At 35.4% G+C, this 13,195-nt stretch overlaps 1 protein-coding gene across 4 annotated transcripts in view; it reads right to left on the bottom strand.

Annotated features, from left to right (window-relative positions):
• Positions 1–963: 963 nt before the first annotated feature.
• LOC145664914 (uncharacterized) overlaps positions 964–13,195 on the bottom strand; it is a 63,273-nt gene continuing 51,041 nt past the window's right edge. For all 4 annotated transcript variants that reach the window (XM_081732012.1, XM_081732015.1, XM_081732013.1 and 1 more), the window contains exon 5: positions 964–12,132. In XM_081732012.1, the coding sequence (XP_081588138.1) occupies positions 10,287–12,132 (1,846 nt within the window). In that variant the 3' untranslated portion in view covers positions 964–10,286. The remainder of the gene's footprint in view (positions 12,133–13,195) is intronic.

Below are 13,195 nucleotides of genomic sequence, written 5' to 3'. Positions count from 1 at the left end.
TTCGCAAAGGCGATTTTTTTAAACGCCATATGTCACTACAACACCTTCACTCTGCTACACAACAGCTGAATCTGATACACAATGCGGAAACCGGTTTGACAGGTGTCGTCTGAAAGTTGCTCCGATGGAAACGACTCATCCTCTGTCCTGTATTATGTTTAATTTCGTACAATTTTAGACTTGAAGGTAACATCAACTACAATGCTGGCAGCAGTTAGTAAGGCAAAATGCTAGCAAGACAGATTTGCTTAATTTTCTGTGCTACTTTTATGGACTTTGTGCTACTATTTTCTTGCCACAATATCAACCTTAGTGTACAACCTTATGAAATCTAGAATAAAGTTAAAATTTTCAAAAGACTAAATTTATTTTCTACACAATACTGTATATTTTTTTCATTTTTTTTTCTTTCGATACACTAAACAGTTAATATACCTTACAATTCCTTTGCATAAAACAGTTTTACTTTGTGTACTTAAGTATAATGCATTAGCCCTTACGTCCCCCCTCCCCTTCCCTCCTGCTCAGCACAAGAAAGAAAAAATCTTTCTAACTTAAAAAAAAAACAATCAACTTAAAAAACAACTGTGTTAGGAAAATAACTAACAACAGCAGTACGCTTCGACAAACAGACTACGATATTTCTAACAGTCTTGCATTTGGTCGCACACAGGCTTTTGCTTTAAAAGTTCATTCTTAATAATAATAATAGTAATAATAATAATTATTATATAGACTATATATAAACGTATATAATGCTCTGTACAATACCATGATTTCACAAGCACATCAATGCTCAGTTTATTATCAAGGTACTGAATTAGTACAAAACTTACATACACGACTTAATACACTGGATTTTTTTTTTCTAACTTCTCTTACAATAACTGAACTAGATAAAAAAAATCATTTAAAAAATGGCGTGTCATCATCTAATGTTGTGAAAGCTACATTAAAAAAAAAAAAAAAAAGTTACAATTGACTGACCATGATTTAACCTCCACCCTAGTAATAACAAGCCCATCTACATCTACACGAGTCAAGAGGTTTGCCTGGAATTGGCCTAGCATTATCTTCCAAATAATAACAATAATGAAAAAAAAGGACAGTTTCTGAAAAATAAAGCACATTAAAATTACATCCACATAAAAATCTATACATTTCATAAAGCTGTGTGTGTGTATATATATATATATTTGTGTGTGTTGTGTTTCATGTGAGAATTCTTTTTTTAAAAAAAATATGAAGCAAATACTGTGGTAACTCACGTTTTCAGATTCTTTCTTTTTTTTAAACTAGATATGTTTGTTGTACAAGCCCAAGTGAAAATGACAATACATAATATATTAACATTTGCGATTTAACACTGGTGACAGTTGAAAAAAAGAAACCACCAGTTTTATAATATATATATATATATTGTTATATTATATAGTATTTTCAAGCTGCCATTTGCTCGCTCGAATGTACACACAACAGATCACCACACTCTTGCTGAGAGACATATCAAGCACTTTGCATTCTATACATACAGCGCCCATCATTTGTTCTATTTACAAAATATATGTTTTGACCGTATGCATAATAATGGCATAGCTTTTATTATTTGTATTTTCCGTCACAGGCACATACTTATAAAAAAATGTGGGAAAATAGTACGAGAAAAACTGCTTTAAAGTTTCCAATGACTGTCAAACAATTTCATATGTAAATAACATGAATTTCAATTATATTATGACCAAAACACATTTTTCTTTTTTCATTATGGTAAAAGTATCAGTGTGTGATAAAATATTAACCCTCCCACTACCTAGGTATTTTTTCTGTGACGCGGACTACCAAGTGTGTGTGTGTGGGGGGGTATTTTGTACCCACCTGTTAAAAGATTCAATATACTTTCACAGAAGAAACAAATGAGAAACTCTCACAAAAACCTACGGTGACTGGAGTGAACAGTACGCGGGATAAGACTGAGCTATTTATTTTACTGCCATCTAGGAGTGACACTTCTAAGTATCAGACACATCTCCTACCAACGGCGGATTACTTTGTGCCCACCAACTTAAAACAGCATATTTATTAAGACACACTTACGTTAAACTGTCACAAAAAAAAAAAAAAAAATCTAGTGACTGAAGTGAACATTAGATGGGATAACAGCCAAATTCAGGAAAGGCGGGATACAACTCAATTTATTATACTGTCATCTAGGAGTGACACTTCTAAAGGTCAATCACATCCCGTACCAACGGGGGAGTAAAATACCAATTTATGACACACACTAACATTTAATTTCCATCATCGCAAGGTATACGCTTTAGCTAAACATGCTGAGCAATAACATATTATATATATAAATGTATATTTTAACAATTTTAAAGAAATTATTAGAAGAGTAATTACAAAAAACATACTGTGGTTGGCACAAAGTAACCCTCTCCCCATTCGTAGTGCGAGGGTTAATTTAGCTAGAATTTTGCTGAAAATAAAAAAGAAATACATCCAAGCAATACGGAAATATAGATGACTTGCTTCGATCACAAACATTCTCAAACGTTAAAGTGCAACAAAAATAAGAGACAGACAGAGAGAGAGAGAGAGAGAGAGAGAGAGAGAGAGAGAGAGAGAGAGAGAGAGAGAGAAACGAAATAAAAATAGGTTCCAAGGAAAGTGAAGTCCAAGTTTGTGATCGGAAATATTTTTAAATTGTGAAATGGAAGAAAAATTTTACAATAGGCTTCAACTCTTATGACTTTCGGAAGACAATTATTAATATTATATAAAAGGTTCGAGCATTGTAAAAATCAAAGGGTTTTTTCTGAATATTCTGTGATATTATATACCCAGGAAAGTAACAAAGTGATCGTTCTATCACAGTAGACATATATATACACATCGATGGTGTTGCATAATGACGTTACAAAACAATGAAAAAACTGTTCATATTAGAAAATAAATAAAACTAAATATTGTTCCTAGAATTAAAAATGCTCTCTCTCGCATTCAAATATTCCAGTGATTTCTTTTTTTAATTCTTACTGACTTTTAACTTAATGTCAAAGCAGTGATTATCACGCTTTTCAGATTGACGAGATACTATACTGTACGCCACAATATTCCAACACACTTATACACGATTTCAGGACAAGAGAATCTCAATTCTTGGAAAACCACGGAACACCCACACGGCTCTGCCCTTTGTCAACAGGTCATAAATCTAAAAAAAAACAACAAGCAACCCTCGGTTAGAAAAAGAAGTTGCCAAACGTCCTATTTTCTCAAGGCTTCTTTTATTTATCGCAAGCAGTAATAACATTATCTTTATTTCTCACGTTTTTTTCTTCTTTCTTTTTCTACCTGCTCTTTTGGTAATGGTGTGAGGCAAGACTTATGTTTTGAAACGGACAATACTTGATTTTTTTTTTTTTTAATTAATAATAATATAGTTTACGACGGTAAGTTTCTGTGTAGTGACTATGTAACAGTAATGAGCATTGTTGCGTCGCTGGAAGCGTTGACTAGTACAGTTTGTCTCAAAACTGATTGTAACAAACTATTAAATATTCCATGATTTTTTTAAATTTATAAAATTTCACAACATATCATGTGGGACTGCGTAATAGACCAGTGTCTCGCGAAACACATGCTGGGAACCACCGTGCTAAAATAACCATACTTTACTGAGTTGCTTGTTTAACCCTTATCCGGGCAACTGTGGCCTCCCAGGCCCAGTAGCTTCATACTTTTCTTCGAATTTCTTAATAACCATAAATATTTCAATGCCATAAAATTCTGAATTCTTCTATCTTTAGTCGAAGTTAAAGTTATGAACATATCGAGTTGGTAAGGCCCCAGTTGCAGTCTACATTGCAAAAATAGCTTGCCCGGATAAGGGTTAATGTTAAAAAAAAATAAATAAATAAATAAAATAAACTAATTCAGTCCCGCTTCGTAATTACACGAACTGAACAATTCAATTTTCAGCTGATATCACGAAATAGTTTAACTTACTGTTTCTTTTTTTTTTTCTTTCTTCCTTTTTTTCTCTGAAAAATCGTACGTTAACTCTGGCATAGGAAACAACATTCCAATTTGGTGATTCTGTTGCTTAACACACAGTTCCATGAATCAGACGAGATCTGCACACACACTATGGTATTCCGATAGCAATTTTTCAGTCATATCTAGTTAAATGCAAAAAAATACAATTCTTTTTCATATAAATACTCATAGCAAAAAACAGAGAAGTTTGTAACATAAGGATCTTGTGAACGTTTGATTTCTTGACCCTAAAAGAAGTTAGGGTGATCATTAAACTAAAAGCATAACTAATCACTTCTTGCATCTCTAACCCTAACACTTAATCTATCCTTCCAAGTCTAGTTTTCCGAATACTTTTCGGAGTCATACTGGAAAAGAACTAGTCATCCTAGTCAATTAACTTAGTGCCCCGCTTGCATTCGAGACAGTTTACTCACAAAACATACTCACTTGTCAGATCAATAGAGAATTGTCCTATAATAAGATAAGTTTTGTGTTCTTATATTGTCGGAAATACATGAGAAGATTTGACAGCACAAGCAACTAACAAACAGAATAATCAGTAATAATTTGTCCACTTCGGTTAAATGAAAGTATACATAATTGATAGATATGAGATTTGGAAAATTGCATTATTACCTAAAAAGTATGGATCACGACCATTATTGGTGTGACAAGTATGATTTTTTTTTGCGTCGGTGATCACGATCATGAAAATCCAGAAATTCTTCATCCAATGGAAGATTAAGACATATTTAAGGATATCTTTGGAACTGCTGCACGTGGTCATGGAATTTTGTGTACTTCCCGAAAGTCAACATGGGGGACGCAGGAGGAGGGAAGGATTTATATTTTCAGTATCTTTGTATGCCGCATTTTCATGCAAACTTCTTAAAAATTACTATTACTTTACTCTAACGTGATAGTCCGGATAGTTTACATCATACACAGTTGTTAAGAATTCAACCCCGAAAGAGAAGGAGAAAACGAGTACTCTTATTACATAGGCACGAAAACCTGTTTGTAACCTATAACGAATGAACGACCTACTTTGTGGATTGGGATCATTTTCAATGTGACGACGGTTACTACAGTGAAACCTATCAACTTGGCCACCTGCTCATCTTGGCTAGTTAGTCTTGAACCTGCATTTTCCCATAAGACATTTGTTACTTACTACTCTATAAGTTGGCCACCTGTCTATCATGGAAGTTGGTCGCATGAAAGCAATGCTTCTCTATAATGATAATTTTACCTGCGTATCTTGGCCACGCATAATACCGTTTTGTTAACTCTTTCGTATTCCCATATGAGACGCAAATGTTCTGTATTTGTAACTGGAGACAAAGAAGCATGGGTTCCCACGATTTGTTTTTGGAGGCCAATGGCCAGAACACTGCCCTGATAAAGAGATGACGAAGGAAGATATGAATAAGAAAAAGTACGTACAGGAATTCAGAAAATGGTTCTACGTATTTGTTTATCCTGTCTATTTTGGTAAAACCATTAGCTACATCGACTCCTTTCATCAGTGGGAAGCTTTAGTAATTTCGGAAATTTCTCAAGGTTAAATCTAACCAACTCAACTGTCAACTATTGGCACCTGACAGCTTGCTGAAAGGTAGTGGAGGTTTTGAGACAAATTCCCTTAAGATTTTCTCAAAACATTTTTGCTCCGAGAGAAACAATTGTAGCTCATTAACAAGAGATCGTTAGAATGTACATATGTGCCAAAAAGAATAAAATACGTCTAGAATGAACAACCATGAATAAATTTGTTAAGTGTATTCGTATATTGGTATGGTTACTCTATATACATTATTTAAAAGTAGTTGTCGTGCCATTGCTTATTAAAATTTTACAATCAAGTAATACTAAAAATTTTAAAAATACACCAATCATACTTAATTTCTGTAAGTTGGCCGCTTTTCAATGGAACCGATGGTGGCCAACATAGACAGGTTTCACTGTTTCTGTAGCGAGTTGTTATAAAAACAAATTTTTTAAAAGTTCAACTCCGAGGAGAGGGAGGAATGAGGAATTATTATGATATTCAATGCTGCATGTAAAGGCGTGAAATTTCGGAGAAGTGACATGAAATACTTAACATCCTACGATTAGTTATGTTCTTTACGTTAATGGGGACTGATTATGATATGATTATGAAAGAACTGGTGGAAACAGAATACAGAACGAAACCAAAACTCCAAAGAAAGAAAGAAAGAAAGAAAGAAAAAAAACACGGACACAACGTTGTCTACCAGGATCCTTGCAACAGAACATGGAATTTGAAATTTATGATGGATTATTTACACGGAAATGAAGAAACTAGCAGTTCTTTTTATCACACATTACTCTTTATATAGACAAATTTAATGAAATTAATGAAGAAATTCTGCCTCACAGAATACTATCATTCTCTGGTTCCAATGCATAAGATTTAGAACAAAGGGAGGGGTCAGGTCTTCAGGAACACGCGCGGATATCTATTAGTGCCATTACTGTTTCAGATTAGGGGATTGTCAACATCTCTCAACAAGGAACTGATTTCCATGACATTTTAACTATAAACATTGGAAAAAACATCCTGTTTCCTACATTAGATTCAAAATGTAAACATTAACAACTTGAAACTCTCGGTTTACACAATTGCCTCTTCATGGGTTATGGAAAATGCAATTCCCAGAAATCATCCGTTGAAAATCTCATGTTTTACGTTCCCAATAAACATGATTTTGTTCCAGAAGGAAAGATTACAAATGCGCAAATAAATTAGTACTTACTATGGTTTTATTCTCATTTATGGATTAGCAAACGGAAGTATATATACATTTATAAGTTTCAATCTTATATGAATAACGAAAACACCCTCTTTTAGTATGGCCTTGATTACTGGAAGTGCAGAACATATAATGAAAATCCCTGATTATCCAGTTTTTTCATATAATCCTGGGAAATTATGTTTCTCATACTGTAAAATTGAGAATTACGGGAGAAATTTGTGGATAATCAGAAACAATACTATCATTAATAAAGGCGTACACAAAAGAAGCATATGAAAGGATTTCTGTATTCAGCATTGGTCTGAAAGAATGAGTTGAGTTGATTTTAAGTTTTACGTCCCGTTCAGCAGCGAGGCTATATGAAACGTGGGACCTACTAATTAACGTGGAATTCGAAACATGAGCTCCTGCCAGGAATCGAACCCGGGTCTTCCACGTCAAAGGCGCGTACGCCACCCACTTAGCCACGAAGGAGCTCTGGTCTGAAAGAAAACGAACTATATTTTCCTCTGTTGTTTGTGTATTTTCTGCTTCATGTGCGTAACCGAAAGCTCTCTCTCCTTTGAATAGTGCTAAAATCTAGTTACTAATTCAGGTATTTAGTTTTATCAAAATTTGACGCCTTAAAAGTAATTGACAAAAGGCTTGAGACAAAGTTCGTTTCAATCATTTAAGTGAGAATCACAAATTTTCCAACTTTACTTCACATAACGCATAGATAACGTGAAATCTAATTAGAAATATTGAGAGTACTAAAATTAGAAATGTAAATTATCCATAAAAAAATGCTTTTGGCAACACTAGCAATGTCGACTTCAATATCGTCTAAGAGGGTCGCGGTGGTAGATAGATAGATAGATTTTGAGTTTTACGTCCCGTTCAGCAGCGAGGCTATATGAGACGTGGACCTACTGATTAACGTGGAATCCGAACCACATGAGCTCCCGCCGGGAATCGAACCCGGGTCTCCCGCGAAGGGTCGCGGTGGCTTAGTGGTAGAAATTCATCTCTGGTGCGTGGGGTCTCTGGTTTGATCCCAGCTTGCGCCAAGTGGACTTTGTCGTGCACAACTAACGTGTACGTGAGTTTTCTCGGAGTTCCTCCGTTTCCTCTCACTCTATTCATTCCATCATGTCATTCATTCTCACCACCACCGTCTCCTTTAGCTTACACGGTATACCGTCGGACATAAAATTGAAAAATTTCATTTCACTCTCAAGAAAACAATTTTGTATTACATATAAGGAAAACTGAGTTTGCTAATTGGTTCCATGTCTTTCTTTGCCATTTCATTACACACGTTTGTAGTGATTCGTAAACAAATTTGAAAATAATTTCTAGGTTAAACCCGAATTGCTTTTCAGATCGCAACAGCTAGCTGTCACAAGGTCTAATGCAGCCTAATTTAACCATAAATTTCATATTTGCCTCTGTTATCATTAATATAGTTTTGTGTTGTTATATTCATTATGTATCTCGTTTTCGTTCTGAAACAATAAAATATTTATCACTAACGACTTCTTAACATTAAAAAAAAAAAAAAAAAAAAAAACAGTAATACTATACCATTTTATTAGTTGTATTATCGCGAATTTTGAGTGTAAAGAAACAGTTCTATTATTTCAATATAAAGAAAAAAATAAGATGTAGTTTTACGAAGAAAAGAAGTTTTTTTTTTAAAAAAAAAGAAAAAACAGAGGGGGATAAGAAAGTAAGTTACACAGAAAATATGTAATGTGTAAAATCTATTACATGAGATACATAATATGCCACAAAAGCCACCACAATTATCAAGCTTACATTAAAATGTTTCCACAATCATCAATAATAATTAGTATCATACGACAAAGTCCTCAAAATCGAACAATTAGAAAGTTAACATATTACTACGCATTTATTTTTCTTGGGACTATTTTTTGGCTACTGAAAATTGTTGTTACTTTAATAACATTATGTGCACTGACGAACTTGCAATAATAAAAAAAAAAAAGTTATTAATCATAAGCACACTATATTCCATTCTAAAAGAGTCATACACTTTTTCAGAGTATACATACGTATATACAGTAGCAACATGCGTAAAATGTTTCTACTGAAAAAGGTATTTTCTTTTTTCGATGAAGAAGTATGTCTATCTGTATACTATATTGTACTAAGAACTGAAATAATAAAATATATTTCCTCTATACATACAAATTTTGTTTCGTTTATATTTATATATATATATATAAAATAGTGAAAAATAAAGCTTTTTAAATACAATAAATGAAACTAAAGAGAGAGAAAGAGGGTGAGAAGAAAAAAAAACATACAGTTCCAAGAGACGTATTTTTCTACGTATCGCAAACAACATCCGAGCGTACAAAAAAACTGCCTTGACAAACAAGAAAGAAATGTCACTGAAAGCTTTAGAGCAGTTTTTTTTTTTTTTTTTTTTTTTTTTAAGATATCTTCTTCCATATCCCACTTATACAATACACTAAACATCTGCCGTTCGCGTTGGTTCTTACATAATCTCTATGTATGTGTGTATATATATATGTGTGTGTTATTTTCAGAAGAAAAGCTTCAGACACTAATATTATCTAACTACGAAAAGAAATTAGCTTTTGACATTTGTATAAATTCTTTCAAATATATTCCCCCCCCCCTCCCCACCTGAATGAAGAAAATCTACAACTATTAAATAATATTTTTTTTTTTGTTTAAATTCTGACAGATATACATCCTAAATTTATATCTTTACATACACCATATATATAATAAGCACTGGAAACAACATTTGTAAATATATGTATCTACGGCTTTTTCTTAGTACTTCCCGTAAAACATGGCAAAAAACTGACCTAACTTCTATGTATCTAGCTATATGTAATACGTATATATATACGTAGTTTAAAGATTTAATTCATCAGTAACATAACTACATTATTACGGCAGGTATCAAAGTACTGTCCAGTTTATGTTTCATATATATATATATTTATATACTTTAATCTGCGGTCATGTATTTTCCATTTTATCTATGTACATAAATGTAATCCAATGTTGATGCAACATTGAAATAATGAAATGATCCCTAACTTCAATTGTAGTATATAAAACAGGTTCCGTTAGTTATTTTTATATATATATATTTTTCTATTATAGCTTACTTTTATATATATATATATATATATATACTAGATCTATATAAAACGTTAACATTTTTTAATCCATTATTTCTCTCTTACTAATACTGCCATCTTTTTCTTTAACTCAAGCCTAGAGCCAGGAAGGAATTAAGGGAAGGCCATTATTTTCTTTTGCTTTCTCAGGGCCATTTTTAACAAGACAGGTTATGAAGTATACCTCATAAGTCATTTGTCTTTTCTAAACTTTTAATTCCCTTCTACTCCTACTACTGGCTGCAGGCTCTTGACTTTCATTTTCACTAAAAATCGCTAATATATTTTACGATGGCTAATAGCTTGTAAGTACTCCATTAGCTGGAGGAGGTGGAATTGTGATGTTTTCCGCGTGTTTCCTCATATGACGAAGCATATTTCCCTTCTCCACAAACGTTTTGCCGCAATCTCCGCAACTATACGGTCGTTCACCGTTATGGCTTCGCTTGTGACTCACCAGGTGGCCCTTGCACATGAAATCTTTGCCACAAATGTCACAATTGAAGGGACGCTCTCGAGAGTGCGAGCGCTGGTGGAACAGCAGATTACCCTTCAGCGGGAAACTTTTGCCACATTCATTGCAACTGTATGGGCGCTCACCCGTGTGGCAACGCATGTGATTAAGGAGATGTTCTTTTCGTGTGAAAGGTTTGTTGCACACTGTGCAACAATGCGGAGTTTCCCCAGTATGCTGGCGTAAATGATTAACCAAGTGCTCTTTCCGTGTAAACGTTTTGTTGCAGAATTCACAGCGGTGCGGGGATTCACCAGTGTGAATGCGAACGTGATTCACCAAATGCTCCTTCCTTGTAAACGTTTTGGAACAGAAATGGCAACGATGTGGAGATTCCCCGGTATGCTGTCGCACGTGGTTCACCAGGTGTTCTTTGCGTGTAAAGGTCTTAGCACAGTACTGGCATTTGTGCGGGGATTCTCCAGTGTGCTGTCGCGTGTGATTAACCAAGTGGTCCTTCCGTGTGAACGCCTTGGGACAATATTGGCATCGGAATGGGGTTTCGCCAGTATGTTGGCGCACATGGTTGACTAAGTGCTCTTTACGGGTAAATGACTTGGCACAGTAACCACAACGATGCGGGGATTCTCCAGTGTGTTGACGCACGTGATTTAGTAGATGTTCCTTCCTGGTGAAAGTCTTGCTGCAGAAATCACATCGATGCGGAGTCTCCCCTGTGTGCCACATGATGTGGTTCGTGAAGTGCTCCTTACGTGTGAAACTCTTACCGCAAATCTCGCATCGGAATGGCGTGTCATTTGTGTGACTACGCATATGATTATTCAGATGCTCTTTCCGCGTATATTTCTTCCCACATATGTTACACGTGTGTGGAGTTTCTCCCGTATGCCACATTACGTGGTTCATGAAATGCTCTTTTCTTGTAAAAGATTTCTTACAGATGTCACATCGATGTGGAGTGTCCCCTGTATGTTTTCTTACGTGATTGACCATATGCTCTTTCCGTGTGAATGTCTTAGCGCAGTACTGGCACCGATACGGAGTCTCACCCGTGTGACACCGGGTGTGGTTATCCAAATGTTCTTTTCTGGCGAATGACTTCCCGCATACTTGACATCCATATGGCTTATCGCCTGAATGTCGTTTCTGGTGCCTCTCGAGACCACTAGCACTGGCAAACACATGGAAACATACGTTACATGTATACAGACTACCACCTAGGTGGCACTTCCCATGTCTCGCCAATTCTGCATTACACGAGAAGGCCTTTCCACACACCTGACAAGTGAATGGCTTTTTCTCCGTGTGGTAGCGTCGGTGAACAATCAGTTGGTAACGGAAAGGGAAAATTTTGCCGCAGATATCGCAAACGTGCGTACCTGTAGCTACAACTGTAGTGCCTACACCTACAGACTCAACAGGCTTGTTCTGACATGTTGCTAGAGCCGGATTAGCATTTAATGCAATCTCGTTCTGTAGTTTACCAAACACCTCATGATAGGCTAGTAACTGATTGATATCGTCTACATTAACTTTGTACATATTTTGTACCATCTCAACACCCAAGTTCTTTGCTAATTCTTGATCAAGAATTGGAGCTGTTTTAATAATAGATCCATCAGGGTTCCTTGCCTCCATCAAGCCCTTCATGTCATGAATTGGAAAACTGAAAATCAAACAAAAGAACTTGTTAATATGACGCTTCGTTGTATTTTAACAATTTAATGCTACAGATCTTGCATTTCTTTTTGACAAATTTATCTTCACATTTGTCTCTGGTTAATGTAGTATATAGTATGCAGCATGCAGCAAAACAAACAAACTGAAATTGGGATGGTGCGCAGGTGTAATGAGGTGTGAGCGCCACATGTGTGCTTAGTTGTGTGTGGACTAGCGTAGTGTGCAGTTGGCGTGAAGATGTTGTTCCTCAGAACACAGAAGAAGGTGTATATTGTCAAGCACTATTTCCGCTCCTGCGGTGTGGAGCGCGCACGTCTACTGTATTGCTCTGGAGCTATGGCTTATGAAGATGAAGATTTCATCAGCAACATATGGTTCAGTGATGAAAGCCATGTGTACTCTGATCGCTACATCAATCAACAGTTTATTATTGACTCATTCGTGGTTTTTGCCACACCAAAAATGAGTCGTCACAACCACAATGGATGCAGCAAGACGGATCTACTGCCCACACTGCAAATGAGTCACTTGTCCTTCTGCCCACGAGAGTTTGACCATCGCTTACTTTCCTATAAAACGTATTTTCCATATCTTTTCTACTCCCCTGACCTCACGGCTCCAGATGCCTATATATGGGATACGCTGAAGGAAAAAATTTCCCTACCACTATACCGGAGTTAAGAGAGAAGATTCGGTCATTTGTTCTGTCGTTCCAGCAACCCCTGTTCACTAACGTCCATCGATCTACACGACTGTGCGCGATGTAATGGTCAACATTTCAAACACATGATGTATACAGACGCGATTCCTCTTAAATTTACAATATGTATTGAGTGACATTTAGTTGACATCCATTTGACAACATTTACTATGTTTCATTATGTTGTACAATAAATAAATAAATACATACATACATAAATTTTAACGATGTGATTTCAGTACTGTTTGTTTTGCCGCATACTGTACTTTTGGAATACTAAGGCAATATAATGACAGTTGAAGAGTTCAGAGGAAAAAAAAATCAGGGTTCATTTCACATCTACACTGAC

This window comes from Thermobia domestica, chromosome 11 (assembly GCF_964235325.1).
Source record: "Thermobia domestica chromosome 11, izTheDome1.hap1.1, whole genome shotgun sequence".
Lineage (NCBI taxonomy): Eukaryota > Metazoa > Arthropoda > Insecta > Zygentoma > Lepismatidae > Thermobia > Thermobia domestica.
This window is presented reverse-complemented; position numbering and strand designations above follow the sequence as displayed.